Source organism: Haliotis cracherodii, unplaced genomic scaffold (genome assembly GCF_022045235.1).
Source record: "Haliotis cracherodii isolate W230 unplaced genomic scaffold, xgHalCrac1.p SCAF_15, whole genome shotgun sequence".
Classification (NCBI taxonomy): Eukaryota; Metazoa; Mollusca; class Gastropoda; order Lepetellida; family Haliotidae; genus Haliotis; species Haliotis cracherodii.
In genome coordinates, this window is record NW_027266270.1 from 34,702,538 (window position 1) to 34,725,260 (window position 22,723).

The window sequence follows — 22,723 nt, forward strand, 5'->3', positions numbered from 1 at the left end:
TTAAAAATTAAAAAAAATGTGAAGATGTAAGGAATTATTGTGTTTAAAGAAATGACAATATTATTAACAGTACTGTATTCTCTGTAATCCTTGGTGCTTAGAAAATTGACAAAGGGAGGCATTTATTGAAACCAAACACAGGTTACATTTGTTGTCAGACTTTGAACGCTCATGAACAATTTAGTTCCATGTTAATGAAACTAAAATGTTTTTGATGATAGTTACAATCCAATTATCCTTGTGGTTATAGCGTTCGCTCATCACGCTGAAGACCCGGGTTTGGTTTCCCACATAATATAATGTGTGAAATCCATTTCTTGTGTCCCGTGCCGCGATGTTGCTGGAATATTGTTAAAAGAGGAGTAAAAGCATACTCACTCACTCATATAGAATGCACGCACGCACGCACGCACGCACGCACGCACGCACGCACGCGCACACACACGCACACGCACACGCACACACATGCACACACACACACACACAACTGACATGATGAAGGAACGCAGCCCAACAAATGCTGGGGCCTTAGACAGCTGTACCCCTTGCCCCTATATGTTATAAAAACATTGTAGAGTATCACATACAGTGCAACCTTGTTAGTCAGGACTCCTGTATTCCGGGAACCCCTCCCTCTGGAAGATTGTGTTGTGAATCTTACATGGACATGACTGCAAACCCATAATCCATTAATCCCGGATTGTTATTCCTGACATTTTCCCTAGTTAACCATATTTACCATGCTAACAGGGTTCCCTTGTATAATTCACATATCAATAGTCACCTGTCAGTGTTAATGATTCCATCGATGTCGCTAATCCCAAAGGTTACAGCAATTCTGTAGAACACACTGCAACAAGTTGACCCACACACTTACATCAATGACAGGATTTACAACAAGATCCCTAACTTTGAAGCTACTTTGATAGAGGGGACGGTCCATTCATACAGGGATTTTCTTAACAATGTTGAAATGAACACACTGTAGCCCTTGTCAATGGCGAAAACAGCGACTGTCAATGGTAGGATTAAGACAGCAAGAGGGTAGTACAATACAGTTGTGTGAAATATACAACACTTCACACGTGATTTACGTGCATGCTTGATATTGACTGCTGCTCATACCTAGGCGGTGATCAGAAGGCCTATCCAGGCCTCCGTGTTAATCTCTTTTATAATATTGTTATCTACTGCTATATCAGTCAGGGATGACACGGGTTTGATCGTTTGATCAAACTTTGGGGTCTACTTTCAAGGTAAGAATGTTATTTGGATAGAAAAAAATGTTTTATTTGATTATTTAATTATTCTGGGTCTGAGTCTTATGCTTATTTTAAAGAAATATTTATATATTAAGTTCTTTTATTTTATTACACAGAATTTGACATAAAGTATCAGCTGAATATTGTACAATGTTCTTGTTTTTTCCAATATGTTTAAATATAAAAACATAGCAAGAGAAATACATGCACTCAAGGTTTATAGGTATTAATGCTTTTTGTAGCAAAAATGAAATTCATCGTCAGTTAATTTTGCCTTTGGGACAAATAAAGAACTTGCATTGAATAAGCTTTAGGAATGTGTGAATATGCAAGAATGTCCAGACAGAGATTTAATATATCATGGAGAATGCTTGGTGTACTGAAGTATAACTTTATTATATTTCCACAGTGCATACAATTCGTAGCTCATTTAATCCCTTGTGCTAGACAAGGGATTTCAAATTACTGATAATTTTGTGTATCACTGTTTTGATAGGCTTTGCAAATGTTTTCAGTATTTTTAGTCAAGGAGTTCCTCTAGGTCTTCTGCTATCATCTATGGACCCCCTAAATCTTTGACTCTGCACATTAGGGTTATGACAAGGACACCATAACTTTCATGCTAAATTTCAAACACTGATTTGTATGCAGTTAAATTTGTTCAACAATAACTGACAAAGTTTTCTATATCATTTCTTTTATGAAGAAGGCTTCAAATACAATACAATGACATTTATCACTGTCATCATATTAAAGCTCATGTTTCACACAATGTATATAGTCTCATGTGACATTGTATATTTTATCACTTTTTCATGTTAATCTTCTAATGGAATCCTGCATTGTACAAGTTCATGTCATAACATGACATATGTGTCATTATGGGTATTTATTTGTGTGATATAGAATCCATCGTAATAAAAGATATGTATTATGTTTTTCATAGCCAGGAATGCCTTATAAGGTTATCTGATATCAGACTAGAATCTTGAAGGGGTAATTGCCCAGAATTAATTCCCCTATTTTTCCGTCTGCCAAGGATTAACATGGTTGGTTAGCTACGAGATTCATCGAGTCGAGAAAACGTTGTATCCTTATCTATGTCCATTCATCCACTGGGGACATATCTGTCAAAGGCATTGAAAAGGATTATCCCACGTTTCATCTGATTTGAATAAAGCTTCTGCTACACACTGTAGTCTATTCTCCTAGCCATGTTTTATTGTTAAAACATTGTTTATATGACTTTTTAAGGCCATATCTTTTACAGAGTGTATTTTACCATATTTCAGCCAACCAGAGATTAGCCTACATGACATTGCTTCATGTATTTATCCTCTAGTCTTGTCAGTATAGGAGACCCTGGTTATACTGTATGTCTGTCATATGCTACTCAAATAAGTTAAGGACTACCATGCCATGACAGATTAACTGCAGTAATTGTGAAAGAATTGAGTGGTCATTTACTTCTTGTAGTAGTATATTGAGTGAAATGTCTTATGTTGAGGTGCTCCTATTGTTACAGTAATAAGCAAATACTGTGATTCCTCCACTTAACGCTCCTTGATGTACCGCTACTCCGGATCCACCGCAGGGTAAACCTTAGCTCCCCCAAAAAGCATGAAGAATTTCCCTTAAAAGTGTGTTAATGCAAATAAAGTGACAAATAAACTGATGAGATTTAATTCCCAGTCGAATGTGAAATAAGATCATGTGTAGAAGTGTGCCGATTTGTTTTCAGACTATTTAGGTACCGTATTCAACATAATAAGCGCCCACGGCGATATTTGCTAATATATTGGCTAGTGAACAATCCCAATTAGCACCCCTTCCAACTGATCAATGTACACAAGACTTATTTATTCAAGTATAATACGCACTCGTGTGTTATATGCAACCTTAATTATGGGCAATTAAATTCTGGAAAAATATATCTGTCGAATATAAATATTTCAGGCAGTCAGCATAAACCACGAAATTGATCATTTAACTCCCCGGGTTCGATTCCCGACATGGGTACAATGTGTGAAGCCCATTTCTGGTGTCCCCTGCCGTGATATTGATGGAATATTGCTAAAAGCGGTGTAAAACCAAACTCACTCACTCACTATCTTTCAACTCTGTTTTATTCACCAAAATAATATTCTAATAAGAGCCCCCTATTTCTAATTTTAAGAGCACCCTGGGCGCTTATTAGGTTGGATACGGTATTTTAAAAATTTGATGGGTTGGGGCACATTCTATTGTGCTAGATGCGCTCGTTAACTACAGTGCCAAATTCACTCTTTGCCATACAGGCATGTGGTAAAATCACTTACAGTGTTATCAGTTTCCCATGAAGGTATGATTAACATCATTACATAAAAACACAAGACAAGATAAAACATCACTACATCATTATCCCCAATTATCCCCAGCCATCAATGGGACAGAATGGGAGCTGTCCCCATCCATTGTCTTTACTTCCACCATGTTTTGTTTCTGGATCATGTCTTAGCGACTGTTCAGTACTCATTGATCCTACTTTGCACAGACATCAGTTTATCAATGAATTGGTGTCCTTTGCTACTTAGGAATTTTGGAAAGTTTTATGTTTCTGGTTTCCATGACAACAAATTGGTTCAAATGGAGCATAACCTAGGGACTGTACAATATTTCTCGATCAAACTTTGCACAGATATCAGTCCAGCAATAAATTGGTGTCTTTAACTATGCTGAACAGCATTGAAAACGCACCACCATGAAAATGGATGTATTTTTATCCGGGCTTAAGTCATATAAAAATACATAAGTGAATGAGTAATATACGATGTTCTGAACGAAGCATGAAGAAGAACAGCTTGTCAAAACACATTCCTAATTTTTTTGTGAGCGACATCGCCAAAACGCAACAAATTGAGTCGTTGCAAAACGGTTTCAATGCCATCCTTCAACAGTCCTCAGGCTTCTGAGGCAGATACCAGCAGACAAGAACCAACAGAGATTGACCACGTCCGGGTCAACGTCGTGTAACTACACCACGTCAGGATCGCCATATTGTTCGTCGGCATCTTCGTGATCGTACACTTCCGGCTACCAGGACTGCAGCAACCGTACAAGGCCGATGGGGTTTGATCAGCGCTGACACCATACGTCGACATCTCCGCTCAGCAGGGCTACGTGCTCGACGTCCATAATTTGGACCTATATTCACTGATCGACATCGAAATGAACGTCTTCATTGGGCCAAAAGGCATCGTCATTGGTGATTGCGGCAGTGGCATGGTGTGCTGTTCTCTGATGAGTCCTGTTTTCATTTACGGAATGCTGACGGTCGACTGCGAGTGTGGTGTCGACGTTGAGAACGTTACCACAATGACTGCGTTGTACAGACAGATCGATGGGGGGGAGGGAGTGTCATGGTGTGGGGCGGCATCAGTCATAACCATCGAACAGAGCTCCATGTTTGTCGTGGAAGAGTTAATGCCCTTTACTACAGGAGTAACATATTGGCAAATCACGTCATCCCATTCTTTCATCAGCACCAGGATATGCACACCTTCCAGCAAGATAATGCAAGAGCGCACACAGCACGTGTTTCAACACAGTACCTAGTGAACAATAATGTGCCTCTGCTTCCATGGCCAGCCTTGTCACCCGATCTATCGCCAACTGAACATCTATGGGATTACCTGGGTCAACGCCTCTTACGTCGTCCGCAAGTACAGAACCTGAGAGAACTTGAAGATACACTACGTCAAGAGTGGAATTCCCCAGAACACTATTCGCAGACATATTCGATCAATGAGAAGACGTTGCATGGCCTGTGTTGCTGCCAATGGCGGACATACCAGATATTGATATTTCATTTTAACCCTATGTGTCTTCCTTGCACTGATGACGTAATTGTAATTACTGTGTGGTATACCTGTTTCCTTTGTCGTCTTTCTTAATAATCTGTCTATGTCTGTTCTAATTAAAATCGGTCTTTGCTCAAGTTGTTTTTGTAATATTTCAAGATTTATTGCTGGTGCGATTTCAATGCTGTTCAGTGTATTTAGGAATTTTGGACTTGTGGTAGTTGTTTTTTCGTTATCCATAACAGCCAATTAGACTAAGGTTCAAATGAGGGTAGCATTTTTTGCTGGAGCATAACAAAGAACGTTCAATATTTCTTTATCAAATTTTGCCCCGATATCAGCTATCAATAAACTGGTGGCCATGCAGGTGCTTGTGTGCTTCTGAGTATTGGAGTGGATCATGTAGGATTACAGCCATACCCTGTAGTCGCCCAGGGACCAACATGCTCGGGTTGCTGGGTAGGACACATATGTGCAGACAGCAGTGATGATCACTAGCCCACCTTCTCAAGAACGGCTGTCTGGGTGATATATCAGGGTTATACCACATTTGTGGTGACAGAGTTCATGCTTCTGTTAAGAAAAGGGACAAGGGTGTCCAAGTTGTTAAACTTGCCAACATTCATGATGTAGAGTTGCGCCCCTTAGATATACCAGGATCCTTTGTTTGTAAGCACCAGGTTTCACGAGAGTGGTGATCTGTGTCATTTCATCCTTCCTCCCCTTTTAAGCTGGCATGCCTTGATATAACTGATAAATTGACTTACTTATGAAACTACCTGATCCTGACTGAATGGCAGAAGCAGTCTGTGTCAAATCTGTGAAAACAGAGGGATTTCTTGCGATTGGAGTGTTCAAATTCTTTAGACACTTTATGCACTCCCCCCATTTGTGACTCTTAATTAGAGACTGATCAAGTCTGCCTAAACAGTTAAAGTGAACAAATTAAATTGTTTAAAAGTGTGTCCTTGCTAATGCAATCTCATTTAAATCAGATCTAAGTTCTTGCTGCCACTAAACAGCGGGACATCCCATTACGGGTCACGTCAGAACAACCTTTCTCATACTTTGACCGACCACTGAAAAAACTAACAAGAAGTCGACACCAGCCAATTAGGAAGCAGCTTTCTCGAGCTTTACAGCAATTGTTTCAACCTGGCGACCTCTATTACAGACTACGTTTGAAAAATATGTTGATACAGTTCTAGATTTAAATTTTGAAAACTGAACAAAGGAACATTCTGGAATGTCTAATATATGGTTGAGATTGTATGGCAGTGCCTTCCACCTATTGTGCAACGCTTCCTCCATTCCAATGTTTATCCACGGAAGCAAGAGATAGACGATAATTTTGACGGAATCTGTCGTACGGGCCGTAACTGTCATTCGTAATACCCTGTGTCAACGTTTTTTGAGGTTGCATGATTTGAAAACACATTCCGACTGTCACTTCCAAGATCTGGTAAGCGACGCTTTGATTGGTCAGATGAAAGGTCGCTCTGACGTGACCCGTAATGGGATGTCCTCAGATCTTTGTTTAGCGACAGTGAGAACTAAGATCTTATTTCTATAAGATTGTTGCTGATGTGAATAAGACTTTAGTTTTGTCTTTATATGCCCTGCCACTGGGATTCAAGGGTGGAACAGATCCCCACATTTGTTGAAGGGCTGACTAAGCCATGGAGCTCAGTCTCCAGCTTTACAAAGCCAGTCGTGTGAAGCATTATGTCCTGTGCAGCTCAGCTAATGATAGTCCATAAAATAACAGTTATAGAGTGATAGAAATTGGCATTTGTCCTATAGTCCTTGCCAAAGGGTTTTGCAATTTGCTATCATTATAAGGACTAGGAGACTATACATGTTTGACAGCTAGGAGGCACACACTGTTGTTGCACAGACTGTTGTGTGCTGAGTACATATGATCTGTTCTTGAATGTATTATTTTCTCAACTGTGTCATTGAGGTTGATTCTTTGTCATTGTGCATAATTGTGTATGTTGTGTCATTGTAGAACATTGTATGCCACTGTGTCGTTTTATCCCTCCGGTTTGAAACATGGGGATATGTAGTGATCAGCATGTCCGTCAACAGAACTCTAAAACCGATGTATATTTCTGGATGAAACTTGCTATACAGTTCAGTGTCGTGGCGAACTGGTGCCTTTTGATGATTTGGGATTTTTATTTTTTTTATTTTTTCGTTTTCATGATGACAGGTTGGACTTAACTCAACAGGATGGTAGTGCTTGTTTCCGGAGTATTTAACTCCAAGAGTGTTGAATATTTCTTGATGAAACTTGCTATACAGATGAATTGGGATATTAAAAATAGTGAACAGCATTATGGCTTTCTTCCCTGAATTTAAGGTATCCAGTGGCAAGGAACCAAAAGTGGGGTATAAGTAGCCAAACTCATTTCTGAATTGCACCAGACCAGGGGGATATGTCATCTCCTGATGACTCTTGTTCATCATTGTTTGTCATTGTGTGTCATTGTTATCATTCTTATCATTGTGTCACTGTTTTTAATTGTGTATTGTTTGTTATTGTGAGTCATTGTTCGTTATTGTGTGGATTGGTGTTCTCTCTACTTGAATCAGAAATTAGCTATTTTTATGAAGCTTTTGCTACAACATGTTTATGTATTGTTTGTGCAGGTCCAAGCTCCACCTGGTTGACCTAGCAGGGTCCGAGCGGGTGGCCAAGACAGGAGTGGACGGTCAACAGCTGACCGAAGCCAAGTCCATTAACCTGTCACTCCATCACTTGGAGACTGTAATTATCTCCCTCCAGGCAGACAGCGGAATAGACAGACAGCGCACGGCACATTCACTCAGACAGTAAGTACCACAACTATACGCCATAATCATCCACCATTATCATAAACCATAATAGTCAAACACAGCCATTATTCATGGTGTACCTCAATTATCAACCATTATCATCAGCCATGCTCATATGCATTAGTCTTGCTGTTAATGCCATTTCTTGTCACATCCACATGAAGAGTCAAATGCAACATTCAGAACAGCAAGTAGGCCAAAGTAAATAGAGTTTGGTACATACTTGTATAGTTATTTTTGGCACTGCTTTTATATATGTTATCATCATATCTACAGATATTTGTTGTCTCATTTTCTGCAGATTTAACTCCTCTTCTCAGCTGAGTCGGCCATACACTGCTGATGATACTCGCTCCCCCAAACATGTCCCGTACAGGAACTCCTTGCTTACCATGGTCCTCCGGGACAGCCTGGGTAGGTCATTTACCATGGTCCTCCGGGACAGTCTCGGTAGGTCGTTTACCATGTTCTCCGGGACAGTCTGGGTAGGTCGTTTACCATGTTCTCCGGGACAGTCTGGGTAGGTCGTTTACTGTGGTTCTCTGGGACAGTCTGGGTAGGTCGTTTACCATGGTCCTCCGGGACAGTCTGGGTAGGTCGTTTACTATGGTCCTCCGGGACAGTCTCGGTAGGTCGTTTACCATGTTCTCCGGGACAGACTGGGTAGGTCGTTTACCATGTTCTCCGGGACAGTCTGGGTAGGTCGTTTACTGTGGTCCTCTGGGACAGTCTGGGTAGGTCGTTTACCATGGTCCTCAGGGACAGTCTGGGTAGGTCGTTTACTGTGGTCCTCTGGGACAGTCTGGGTAGGTCGTTTACTGTGGTCCTCTGGGACAGTCTGGGTAGGTCGTTTACTGTGGTCCTCCGGGACAGTCTGGGTAGGTCGTTTACTGTGGTCCTCTGGGACAGTCTGGGTAGGTCGTTTACTGTCGTCCTCTGGGACAGTCTGTGTAGGTCGTTTACTGTGGTCCTCCGGGACAGTCTGGGTAGGTCGTTTACTGTGGTCCTCTGGGACAGTCTGGGTAGGTCGTTTACCATGTCCTCCGGGACAGTCTGGGTAGGTCGTTTAGCATATCCTCTGGGACAGACTGGGTAGGTCGTTTACCATGTCCTCCTGGACAGTCTTGGTAGGTCGCTTACTGTGGTCCTCCGGGACAGTCTGGGTAGATCAATTACCATGTCCTCTGGGACAGTCTGGGTAGGTCGTTTTCTGTGGTCCTCCGGGACAGTCTGGATAGGTTGTTTACCATGTCCTCCGGGACAGTCTGGGTAGGTCGTTTACCAGGTCCTCTGGGACAGTGTGGGTAGGTCCTTTCCATGGTGCTCAGTGACAGTCTGGGTAGGTTGTTTACCATGTCCCCTGGGACAGTCTGGATAGGTCATTTTGCATGTCCTCCGGGACAGTCTAGATTTGTCGTTTCCATGGTCCTCAGTGACAGTCTGAGTAGATTGCTTACTGTGGTTCTCCGTGACAATTCACTCAAAATGACACAGTTTATGAGCCTATTTCTACATACACATAGTCCTGTTGCCATGTGGCAACCATATTAGATTTGATTTGGTGGTCCCATATTTCAAAGTAAACAGCGCAGCATGTGCTTGTTTCTAGCTTGAACACATATGTAGTGCATTATTTTTCACTATCCAGCTGGACTATTGCTTATGTGATTTCGAGATGTTTTATGTTTTGACACTGTATTACAGGAGGTAACTGTCAGACTGCCATGATTGCCACCATCTCCCTGGAGGTACAGAATATCGGAGAATCTCTATCCACCTGCCGCTTTGCCCAGCGGGTGGCCTGTATCGCCAATCATGCTATGTGAGTAGATGCACAGAAAGAAAGTAGTTCTTTAAGAGATATTCCACTGAAAATTAACATGAATTGTACGAAAAGTAACAACACTAAGATGATGATTGAGACACCTTGCACATTCTCATGTAAACACATTCAGAGAGAAACTTCACATTTTCCAATTCCCTGGAGGCCGCCATGTTAGGTCGACCTGTGAATCAACCCACCAATGTGAACTTCAAAGATCAATGTCCTGTGTTAGGAGTTTTGGAGAGAGTTACCTCCCATGAACTTGAAACCTGGCCCAAAAACTCGGCAAGATTTATAGTCAGTTAAAGTTAACTCTCTTGCCTCAGGAAGATGATGCTTGCTGTAAAAGGCAACTATGCTTGTCATTAAAGGCGATTTATGGGATCGGGTGGTCAGACTCGCTGACTTGGTTGATGCATGTCATCGTATCCCAATTGATCCCGATGATCACTGGATTGTCTGGTCCACACTGGATTAGTTACAGATGCCATCAAATGGCTGGAATATTGCTGAGTCAGAGTCATTCCAGTTTCCTTATTTATGAACTTTGAGTAAGGATTCCAAGCTCGAACATGAAAAACAATATTGGTTTTCCAAAACAAGATGGCGTCCCTCACAAAGCCACAACTAGTTTATGTTTTCAACCTGGAATCCTTATTCAAAGTTCACTTTCAACCTATTTTAAGTGTATGTTTTGGTGGAAAGTGTTTTAGGAAGAGATTGGTATGAAGATATCATGAATATCATCTGAAGTCAATAAGATGTAGAACTGGAGTGTAAATCCTACAGTACACATTGGCCGACTTTTCTAATGAGATAATCCATAGACCCAAGTAGTGACGTGTATTGAAGCTGTTATGGTAACTCCAGCTGAGGGTGGTATGTCTGCAGGGTTTTACATGAATTCGTTATATTTGTTCTTTTTCAACATAGTGAAGATTCTGATAAGATCCGGCCATACCTAACAAGGTCAAAGTTTAAATTTATAGGTACGCATTTAATACTTTCTAACCAGTGGGAACACCAGTTTAGAAGATTAATCCCCAGCAACCTGTGCTTGTCTTAAGAAATGACCCAATGGAACTGCTGGTCAGGCTTGGTCTCTTGGTTGATTGCATGTCATCGTATCCCAATTGCGTGGGTTGATGCTCATGGTGTCAATCACTGGATTGTCTGATTCAAAATCAGTTAATGACAGACTGCTGTCATATAGCTGGAATATTGCATGAAACAAACAATAATAAGTAACAATCCTTACACGGTAATAGTTTTGTTTAGGAGGCTCAGACTTCAAGTCACTGATAATGTTTTTTAATAAATTTCATGAGAATGTTGAATGTTTTCTGTGACCTTTGGGACCCAGTTTAGGCTAAAATAATAGTCTTGGTTCTCAGGCACAGCACGCATCATCATAAAGTCAGACTCATGTTTCATTTTTCTTTCAATTTTTTTAAAAATATGTATACCAGTGCGTCTTGAAAACATGACAGTGAAATGCTGCAATACTAAAACTTACGCGATCCCATGTAGCGTGCAGTAACTTCCCTTTACGTGCACACTGCCTAACTGTGTATCTCAGGTTAATGTCATGGCAGCACTATTTGTGTACTGTATAGCAGACAATGTTTTCTATGGAGAGATTAAGATTATTATTATTATACATGTGTATTTGTAAAATAAGTCAGAAAAAAACAATCAGCAGTTTACACATTTTGATATCAAATCAAAGCTCATTGTATGCATGTATTATGCACACACTGGCAGTCAAATACTGTACTCATCAAAGAATTCAATATGTAGGGAGGCCCTATCCCAGGTTGATTTTACACAACTGTTTATTTGGTTACATACTAGTTTGAACAAGCAACTAAAAAACCAACACCACCCATCCACACTGTATTTTCCAAAAACCATTGCCTGAGAACCAATTCTTTTATTTTTTTTAAGCATTATATATTTTGTGCATGTATTTCAGCAGATTGGTTCGACATTTATCCTTTATGGTGTATTTACATTTTACTTGCAGGCGTAATGAGGAAATTGATGATCGAACTCTGATCAAGAGGCTGAAGAAGAGAGTAGCAGAACTGGAGGCGGAGATTGCCTTCATGAGACTGAACAAGGTTCGAACGCAGGATGTAGATACTTATGAATATTGTATTATTTTCAATACGAAATTAATCATAGTTTGCATAATTTTCTGTTGGGGGTGGGTGAATTTTCAATAAATGGAATGATATTTAGAATATATCATAAAGGCTTAGAAATTTGTTGATGACTTATTGGTTGTTCTGTGTCAGGAGACTGAGTGTACAGATGAAATGATGAGCAGCAAGTTGACTGATGAGGATAAAATACACTGTGCACGGGTAGTGCATGAATATCTCGGGGGCCGTCTTACTGACCCTGTCACAGCAGGTAGGTCACATGCAATGTAGTGCATGAATATCTTGGTGGCCGTCTAACTGACCCTGTCACAGCAGGTAGGTCACACACAATATGGTGCATGAACATCTTGGTGGCCGTCTTACTGACCCTGTCACAGCAGGTAGGTCACATGCAATGTAGTGCATGAATATCTTGGTGGCCATCTTACTGACCCTGTCACAGCAGGTAGGTCACACACAATATCGTGCATGAATATCTTGGTGGCCGTCTCACTGACCCGGTCACAGCAGGTAGGTCACACGCAGTGTAGTGCATGAATATCTTGGTGGCCGTCTTACTGACCCTGTCACAGCATGTAGGTCACACACAGTGTAGTGCATGAATATATCGGGGGCCGTCTTACTGACCCTGTCACAGCAGGTAGGTCACATGCAATGTAGTGCATGAATACCTTGTTGGCCATCTAACTGACCCTGTCACAGCAGGTAGGTCACACACAATATAGTGCATGAATATCTTGGTGGCCGTCTAAATGACCCTGTCACAGCAGGTAGGTCACACACAATGTAGTGCATGAATATCTTGGTGGCCGTCTTACTGACCCTGTCACAGCAGGTAGGTCACACACATTGTAGTGCATGAATATCTTGGGGCCTTCTCACTGACCCTGTCACAGCAAGTAGGTCACACACAGTGTAGTGCATGAATATATCGGGGGCCGTCTCACTGACCCTGTCACAGCAGGTAGGTCACACACAATATAGTGCATGAATATCTCGGTGGCCGTCTCACTGACCCTGTCACAGCAGGTAGGTCACACACAGTGTAGTGCATGAATATCTCGGTGTCCGTCTTACTGACCCTGTCACAGCAGGTAGGTCACACACAGTGTAGTGCATGAATATCTTGGTGGCCGTCTAAATGACCCTGTCACAGCAGGTAGGTCACACACAGTGTAGTGCATGAATATCTTGGTGGCCGTCTTACTGACCCTGTCACAGCAGGTAGGTCACACACAGTGTATTGCATGAATATCTCGGGGGCCATCTCACTGACCCTGTCACAGCAGGTAGGTCACACACAGCGTAGTGCATGAATATCTCGGGGGACATCTTACTGACCCTGTCACAGTAGGAAGGTCACACACAGTGTATTGCATGAATATCTTGGGGGCCATCTCACTGACCCTGTCACAGCAGGTAGGTCACACACAGTGTAGTGCATGAATATCTCGGGGGCCATCTCACTGACCATGTCACAGCAGGTAGGTCACACACAGTGTAGTGCATGAATATCTCGGGGGCCGTCTTACTGACCCTGTCACAGCAGGAAGGTCACACACAGTGTAGTGCATGAATATCTTGGGGGCTGTCTCACTGACCCTGTCACAGCAGGTAGGTCACACACAATATAGTGCATGAATATCTTGGGGGCCATCTCACTGACCCTGTCACAGCAGGTAGGTCACACACAATATAGTGCATGAATATATCGGGGGCCGTCTCACTGACCCTGTCACAGCAGGTAGGTCACACACAGTGTAGTGCATGAATATCTCGGTGGCCGTCTTACTGACCCTGTCACAGCAGTCACATGCAATGTAGTGCATGTAGGAAGGTCACACGCTGGAACATACAGTAGCATTGTGACGGTATGTGGAGAAGCTTTACTTTCCAACATTGCAGTTTTCCGACAACTCCAACTCATCTGCCATTTTCTATGTTTCGTATTTTTCTTGGGAAATTGTTAAAAAATTAATCACCCAGTATTATTACTAAAAATGGAGGTAACACTTTGCTATGCATTGATAATTTGATCAGTTGATACACCCCAAGGTTATGGTGACCCCCATCCACACTCAGAAATGGGAATTTTTTTCTCGCTTGTCATGTTGTTCATGAAGTTGGTTTGTAAAATCAGATTTCATTGGAATCATGGGAATTCATCAGACTCCTTTGCATTCCAGGCATTACCGATCCCTACAAGTTCCGGGAATGTCTACGTCTGCTGAAGAAGATGGTGCTAAGTGGCTACTTCAAATCCGGTTCCGGTTCTGGATCAAGAAGCAGTCCGGAAAAGGGTCCAAGGAACTTCAACGGAAGGACAGATGACAACTCAGTCCAGATTCTGCGCATCAACCATGACAGCACCGACACTGGCAACATCACAAACGACAATACGGATGATGCTAATACTAATGCAGTCATTGCCAGGTAGATAGCCTGTGTTTCAGTCAAGAGTTAATATTTTATAAGCATGATAATTGTACTATGGTACTATTTTGGATAACAAATTACATTGGGTATTACAATTAAACTTAGAATCATCCACCTGAACTATAATCATCCAATATTTTATTGCTTCTTTGATAATAATAAACTACTCAAAACAAGCTAAAGAGCACCCACAATTGGAAGGCTGTGTGTTCCTAGACCCACCAGCCATCGCAGATTAACTAAGGTCATTCTTTTGAATTAAACAGATATATTTAAGCGTAAGCATTTGTCTAGACTTTAGGCAACAGCTGTCAGGTGAACTGCAGAGCCCTCTGAGAGGTTCCACCTCCTGTTCATTCTCTTCTCTCTACAGTCCTCCAATGAAGCCAGGCCAAGCGTGGGGTGAGAGTCTGATGCCACGTACTCCAGATTTTAATGACCGAGGTATATCTAGTACACCACAATGTATTACTAAGGCGACTATGCTTGTCGTAAGAGGCAACTAACGGGATCGGGTGGTCAGACTTGCTGACTTGGTTGATGCATGTCATTGGTCCCAATTACGTGGATCGATGCTCATGATATTAATCACTGGATTGTCTGGTCCAGACTTGATTCTTTACAGACCGCCGTCATATAGCTGGAATATTGCTGAATGCGGCGTTAAACAACAAACCATCTAACCAACAAACCTCTTAAAGCAGTATTTGCCCTATTTATTCACTAACGCTAAAATTGAGGCACTACTAAAAGAAAATTCCATTGAAATAGTAACAGGTTTGATTAATGTAAAATATATGTTCAACAAGATCAGCAGTTTGGTGTCAATAACGTTACACCAAATCACATAATCACGCCTAAACTGACCTTGACCTTCAGTGAAGACAACTTCGAGCGGGACCTCCCCTCACCGACCAGTCACAGCAGACTCCATCACCAGCAACAGCTCGAAGTATACGTCACCGTACGAGCGGAAGCGTGAACGTGAGATCCACCGCCTCAGTCGCCGGATCAACAAGCTGCAGTCGAGTTACGAGAGCAAGGAGAACGAGCTGAATGACCTCCAGCACAACGTGGAGCTGCAGGAACTCGAGGTCATGGAGTCGGGGCTCAAGTGAGACATAGATTCATCACCTCAGTTGATCTGTTGTCAAACACTCAGGTTTTTTCTCAGTCAGTCAGCCATGGATTCAGGGCTGAAGTAGGTCTGCATTCATGTCAATCATTCATCTTAGTTCAGTTAAAATTAGGCTTCCTGAAAATATTTGTTGAACAAATATTATAGTTTTAATATTTTTTGCAAATCTATAAACTCAAGAATGTCGATTGGGATGAAAACACAGTATACAGTCACTCTGTGGTGAGACATTGGCTATTGTGAATCAGTGTCTCAGCCCAGACTTTTAACAAGGTTTGAGATTTTATGATAGCTTCAATCAATTAGGGATTTTCACTGAAGTGAGTTGCCCATACTTTTACTTCAGTGATGTCAGTTGCCTCTACTTACACTGAGTGTTGTCCTTCAGGGCCAAGGTTGATGTCACCAAGGACCAGATCAGCCACCAGCAGGCCTACATCATTCAGCTGCGGGACACGGAGGCTGACCCGGGACTGGTGGAGCAGGAGAAGCTGGTGGAAAGACAGCTCAGGAAAAGACAGGTGAGGTGGATGGAGAGACAGGTGGGGTGGAGGGAGAGACAGGTGGGGTGGAGGGAGAGACAGGTGGGGGTGGAGGGAGAGACAGGTGGGGTGGAGGGAGAGACAGGTGGGGTGGAGGGAGAGACAGGTTGGGTGGAGGGAGAGACAGGTGAGGTGGAGGGAGAGACAGGTGGGGTGGAGGAGAGACAGGTGGGGTGGAGGGAGAGACAGGTGAGGTGGAGGGAGAGACAGGTGAGGTGGAGGGAGAGACAGGTCTGGTGGAGGGAGAGACAGGTCGGGTGGAGGGAAAGACAGGTGAGGTGGAGGGAGAGACAGGTGGGGTGGAGGAGAGACAGGTGGGGTGGAGGGAGAGACAGGTGAGGTGGAGGGAGAGACAGGTGAGGTGGAGGGAGAGACAGGTGGGGTGGAGGGAGAGACAGGTGGGGTGGAGGGAGAGACAGTTGGGGTGGAGGGAGAGACAGGTGAGGTGGAGGGAGAGACAGGTGGGGTGGAGGGAGAGACAGGTGGGGTGGAGGGAGAGACAGGTGAGGTGGAGGGAGAGACAGGTGGGGTGGAGGGAGAGACAGTTGGGGTGGAGGGAGAGACAGTTGGGGTGGAGGGAGAGACAGGTGAGGTGGAGGGAGAGACAGATGGGGTGGAGGGAGAGACAGTTGGGGTGGAGGGAGAGACAGTTGGGGTGGAGGGAGAGACAGGTGGGGTGGAGGGAGAGACAGGTTGGGTTGAGGGAGAGACAGTTGGGGTGGAGGGAGAGACAGTTGGGTTGAGGGAGAGACAGTTGGGGTGGAGGGAGAGACAGGTGGGGTGGAGGGAGAGACAGTTGGGTTGAGGGAGAGACAGGTGGGGTGGAGGGAGAGACAGTTGGGGTGGAGGGAGAGACAGGTGGGGTGGAGGGAGAGACAGGTGGGGTGGAGGAGAGACAGGTGGGGTGGAGGGAGAGACAGGTGGGGTGGAGGGAGAGACAGGTGAGGTGGAGGGAGAGACAGTTGGGGTGGAGGGAGAGACAGGTGAGGTGGAGGGAGAGACAGGTCGGGTGGAGGGAGAGACAGGTGGGGTGTAGGGAGACAGGTGAGGTGGAGGGAGAGACAGGTCGGGTGGAGTGGAGGGAGAGACAGTTGGGGTGGAGGGAGAGACAGGTGGGGGTGGAGGGAGAGACAGGTTGGGTGGAGGGAGACAGTTGGGGTGGAGGGAGAGACAGGTGAGGTGGAGGGAGAGACAGTTGGGGTGCAGGGAGAGACAGGTGGGGTGCAGGGAGAGACTGTTGGAGTGCAGGGAGAGACACGTGTAGGTGTAGACAGTTGGGGTGTAGGGAGAAACAGGTGGGGTGCAGGGAGAGACAGTTGGGGTGCAGAGAGAGACAGGTGTAGGTGTAGACAGTTGGGGTGTAGGGAGAGACAGGTGTAGAGAGAGACAGGTGTAGGGAGAGACAGTTGGGGTGCAGAGAGAGACAGGTGTAGATGTAGACAGTTGTAGATGTAGACAGTTGGGGTGTAGGGAGAGACAGGTGGAGGGAGAGACAGTTTGGGTGCAGAGAGAGACAGGTGTAGATGTAGACAGTTGTAGATGTAGACAGTTGGGGTGTAGGGAGAGACAGTTGGGGTGTAGGGAGAGACAGTTGGGGTGCAGGGAGAGACAGGTGGGGTGGAGGGAGAGACAGTTGGGGTGCAGGGGGAGACAGTTGGGGTGTCTATCTTAACTGGAAGCAGGTTAACAGAACAGGATTCAAAAACAATGTATGTCTTTATGAAATGTCTCAAACAGTACATTGTGGCACTGGGGTCCACTTAGCCTATTCCATTGACTGGGGCAGCAAGGGAGTAGTGATACTGTATGATTTCAGTGTAAACCACATATCACCAGGTCATGCCAAGTATAGTTCCTTTAGCATAACAACTGATAGTAAACATTGTTTATTCTGTGCTAAACAGAATGTATGTACATGTACATACTCTTTGAAGACAAAAGCCAACAGAACAGTTATACAGGTTGTGTTGTGTTACACGTGCTTCATTATTGAGAGTTATCTCCCCTTTGACTACACAGTAAGGTCATATGTATTTTCTTTCCTGTAACTGAAATTATGTTTTATTGATATTAGGCAAAGTTTGAGAAGAAGATTGAAGGTATAGAACAGAGGAAGGCCCACATACTAAGAAAAGATGGGGAATCCCCAGAGTTGCCGAGAACTCCTTCCAAAGTGGGCATTGAGGAGAAGTTTGGCCAGTACAAGAAGCGTGACGGCTCACTCAACACCCGGCAGGTGTTCCACATGCTCAAGCAGGAGGAGAAGAAGAGACAGAAGGTAACACAAGTATTATTATTTGTTATTGGCTTTGGAAAGCAGTAGTGAAGGAGGCTATTTGTGATAAAGGCTGGAAAACATAAATAAATGAATTAAATACGAAAATTTGCAGAATGAATTCCCTTTCTGCACACAACAGTGTTATAACTACCAGTTTTGCTTATAAATCCTTTCCATTCCCAAAAGGTATTAAAATGTCATGATCTTATGGGTTTCCAAACGCCAGTGTTTCTTTTGGAGAAGATCCAATCCGGGATTAAACGTATTGAAATATGAGCTCTCATAACTCAAGACCAAGGAGTGCCAAGCATTTATATACATTTAGTTTTTCAGTCATGTGTATAGATTAATATTTTCCAAAATTGTACATGTCAAAAAAGCAGAATTGTGTCATTGGACCAGGGAAAGTTGTGTCTTATAAATTCATAATATTAATAGCTATAACAGCTTAGCTATTGTTAAAGATAACAATGAGGCTTCTATTTCTGAGCTACGTTAAGTGGCTACAGTGGACTCTTGTTAGTCTACATGTTGTTCTGTAGGCTAAGATTTAGCCGGATAGATGAAAATCCCAATATCTTAAGGTGGCTGAGTTCTGTGTTGTATGCATGTATCCAAATACATCCAAACAAATCCAATGTTTAAACTGGCAGACACACAAACAAATCCAGTGTTTCAACTGACAGACACACAAACAAATCCAGTGTTTCAGCTGACAGACACACAAACAAATCCAGTGTTTCAACTGACAGACACACAAACAAATCCAGTGTTACAGCTGACAGACACACAAACAAATCCAGTGTTTCAACTGACAGACACACAAACAAATCCAGTGTTTCAGCTGACAGACACACAAACAAATCCAATGTTTCAGCTGACAGACACACAAACAAATCCAGTGTTTCAGCTGACAGACACACAAACAAATCCAGTGTTTCAGCTGACAGACACACAAACAAATCCAGTGTTTCAACTGACACACACACAAACAAATCCAGTGTTACAGCTGACAGACACACAAACAAATCCAGTGTTTCAAATGGAATCAAACACACATGGTTATCATCGGTTAAGTACTCCATCTAGCAAACACTCCATCCAGGAATGACATAATATATGTTTCCAGATAGTTCATTCTATCAGTCCTGAGCCTTGGCATGGGAGTTTCAGCATTAATTCTTTTTGAGAAATAATTTTAATTTAAGTTGTTTGTCTTCTGTATGTAGCCAATCGGGCATTTATCTAGTATTCAGAACTAAGTGCCCTTGGCAGACAAATTGGGGAAAAAACATAACTTTGTTCAAAATTGGGTTTTTCTTAAAAATCCTTATTTTCTGAAATTCAGGGAATTTAATATTTTATTCATTGCTGTTATCAGTGAAACAGGGTGGTCACCCCTGCAAACAAAAAACATTGCTGTACTATAATAACATGTTTTGGCAAGTCTTTATTTATAATTTGGGAATTTTTACTGACATTTGCTTCAAACTTGGGGCATAATAATTGCCTCTGGGCAGATCTAGATAAATCCCCGCCAATAGTGTTTTTATCTGAAAATGATGAAAATTAGGGTTTGTCTATTACAAATAGGGAAATCAGCTCAGCTCATCTTTTTTACAATGTCACATAAAATCGTCTGTTCCACATTTGACTAAATTGAATCAAGTGGTCCAGTTCTGCAACTCTACATAATCGTTTCTCATATTTTCCATCACTGGTTTACAGGCTGCTTTGATAGATCCCAGTTGAGATTCCTGGCTATAGGTCCCAAGCAACCAATGCTGGTCGTAAGAGACGATCAAATGGATCAGGTGGTCAGACTCGTTCATGGCATGTCATGATTTCCTAATGGCATGGATTGTTGCTCACAATATTGATCACTGGTTTGTCTGTCCAAACTCGATTATCTGACTGACTGACTGACTGACTGACTGACTGACTGACTGACTGACTGACTGACTGACTGACTGACTCACTGACTCACTCACTCACCTTAACATGTGTATTTTACTTGACAGGCTCAAACCGAGATCGAACGAGAGAAGATTCTGACAGTGAGTCGCCAGCTTGAGGTGCGGGAAGCTGCCACCAGACAGAAACTCAAGGAGCTGAAGCAGATGATCCGCCAGTCACATGACAACAAGGAGCAGACGGAAACCGACCTGAATCACGATAAGCAGAATAGCAGAAGAACATTTCATGAAATGAAGACTCAGGTCTCCGGTACTTTTAATAGAACCCGTCTAACTGAGGAATGTCATGAAAGAGGTGATAACCTTGACAAGAAAGGATCACGGAACAATGGAGGTAACGCGGAGAAGAATAGTGATAAAGACAATCAGGTTCATTCCATGCTAAACAATAGAATCTCGAGACCAGTGTCAGGGAAGAGCATTCAATCTGTGACTGTTCCTGATGGTAGCTTCAACACCCAGAGGAAGTCATCGACAGGTGTGGCTTCACGGTGGGACTCAGCATATTCCACAAGGCCATCCACCGCGGAAACTCGACCAACTACTGCCGATACCATGTCTATAGGACAATCCCCACCTGATGGGCTTTCATTGAACAGTCTTTCACAAGCCTTTAACCCAGACTTGAAACCCGTGTTTGAATCCAATGATCTTCCAGGGAATAACATTCCCAGTGAACAGTCTTGCCAGACACATGACGAACCATTTGCGACCTACATGCCCAGTGAGTACGTGCACGGCATGGCAAATGGGGATAAGTTTGATGCAAGGAGGATGGAGTTGTCCTCCAAGACCTTTGAGACTGCATTGTCTTCCATGCTGGATAAGGAAGAGACGGTTCGCTACTCAGAAGAGTATTACAACCAGTTCGCACGGTCAGGTAAACGAAAACATGGTAGCCCGAGTCGCAAGCAGACGTCCAACAAACATGGTCATGTTCATACCAGCAACACTGACGATGCAACGAAGATGCTCATGGCGTGGGGTCCTGAGGCTAAGGTAGGTGATGGTGTATTTCTGACCTATTTTTCTGAGCCAGACAGGATTTATTTTGGTCAGAATAAAGATTTTTATTCAATTAACATGTAATCACCATTTCTTACAAACAGTGATAAAATTGTGTGGGGTTTTTCATTTCACCTAATTGTAAAACAGTTAGCCCAAACAAAACAGTCAATATATTTTTTTACATTCATATTTCCTTTTGTTGGCTGGTCTTGTAAACCAACTACAAAAATGTGATAAGGACTTTTGTTCACTTGCCACGATGTCATATGGTTTGATTGGGATTATGCTAGAACTTGCTGTCCACTCTAATTACTCTCATGAGCATGAGAATGTCTGAGGCTGAGGCTTTATCAAAATAGAACGGAGACATAACATGCTGGCTTACCAAAGATGATCCATACCCTGTGGTGTCACAGTTGTATTTTCTACTTCAGGGATCATCTGTGGGGGCCAAACTTGCCATGTTCCTGGAGGACATTTGTAGCACCCCTGACACCAGAACCCCAGGTAACCATGGTAACTGGATCTTATATTCTGTTTCTAAGTTTCTATGTTGTTGGTATAAGATTGTTGGGAGGTCATAACTTAATAAATTGATTTTGATAAGAAAAACTTTAGGTTTGTAATTCATTCATTCATGCTTGTTGGAAAATGAGAGATTGTTGACAGACAAACAAACATAAATGAAAGACAAACCAGGTGTCCTGAACGATAAATTAACAATAGCTGATTTGCTGAATCGAGGCTAAGTAGATTTCCTGATGGCCATGTTTCCTTTACCACATAGGTAATAACCCTGATCTAGCAGGTTAGTGTGTAATTTATGTTTAACACTGGTTGTTGTCCTATAAATTAAAAAGTTGTCCATAACGTTCATATTTTTCCCCCGACAGCTAAGTTGTCTTCCAAGTCAAACTCCAGCGACCGCTTTACAAGTCGTCTTGAGCAGTTCCAGTCTTCCCCTGTACAGAACGTGTCCAGCAGTCGCCAGAAGATCAAGGCTCTGCCGGACACAGAGAGGGAGTCGGCCTACATGAGCAAGGCGGAGACGGAGAGGCACCGTATCGCAAAAATCAGGAAAGCAAGACAGGCAGCAGAAGTTATACAGAAGGCCTGGCGGCAACACCATCAAAGATAATCCGGGCAATCAGGATATTTATTGTTCAGCCTTTTCTGTACTGTTAGTGTCTGTAGTTGCTGTATGTACAGAGGTATTCCTCCATGGGTGAGTGAGTGAATGTTGTTCGATGCCACAGTCGGCAGTATTCCAGCTGTATCAGGGCGACCTGAAAAGAATGGGGTCTGACCTTGCAATGAGGCATGTGATGATGTGAACAACCCATACCATCAGGGCACAATGACATGCCAGCAGCTAACTACTGATCCCACTTTAGTCCTCTTCTTTACAGT

General features: G+C 43.1%; 1 protein-coding gene across 1 annotated transcript in view; it reads left to right on the forward strand.

Annotated features, from left to right (window-relative positions):
• The window catches only part of LOC139462088 (uncharacterized), a 35,894-nt gene extending 13,377 nt beyond the window's left edge, over positions 1-22,517 (forward strand). The window contains exons 6-18 of the mRNA XM_071243590.1: positions 7,757-7,939; positions 8,244-8,356; positions 9,647-9,764; positions 11,794-11,890; positions 12,068-12,185; positions 14,122-14,368; positions 14,745-14,815; positions 15,251-15,485; positions 15,898-16,030; positions 18,126-18,329; positions 20,351-21,304; positions 21,748-21,829; positions 22,207-22,517. Coding sequence (XP_071099691.1) covers positions 7,757-7,939; positions 8,244-8,356; positions 9,647-9,764; positions 11,794-11,890; positions 12,068-12,185; positions 14,122-14,368; positions 14,745-14,815; positions 15,251-15,485; positions 15,898-16,030; positions 18,126-18,329; positions 20,351-21,304; positions 21,748-21,829; positions 22,207-22,451 — 2,800 coding nt within the window. The 3' untranslated portion in view covers positions 22,452-22,517. The remainder of the gene's footprint in view (positions 1-7,756; positions 7,940-8,243; positions 8,357-9,646; positions 9,765-11,793; positions 11,891-12,067; positions 12,186-14,121; positions 14,369-14,744; positions 14,816-15,250; positions 15,486-15,897; positions 16,031-18,125; positions 18,330-20,350; positions 21,305-21,747; positions 21,830-22,206) is intronic.
• Positions 22,518-22,723: the final 206 nt, after the last annotated feature.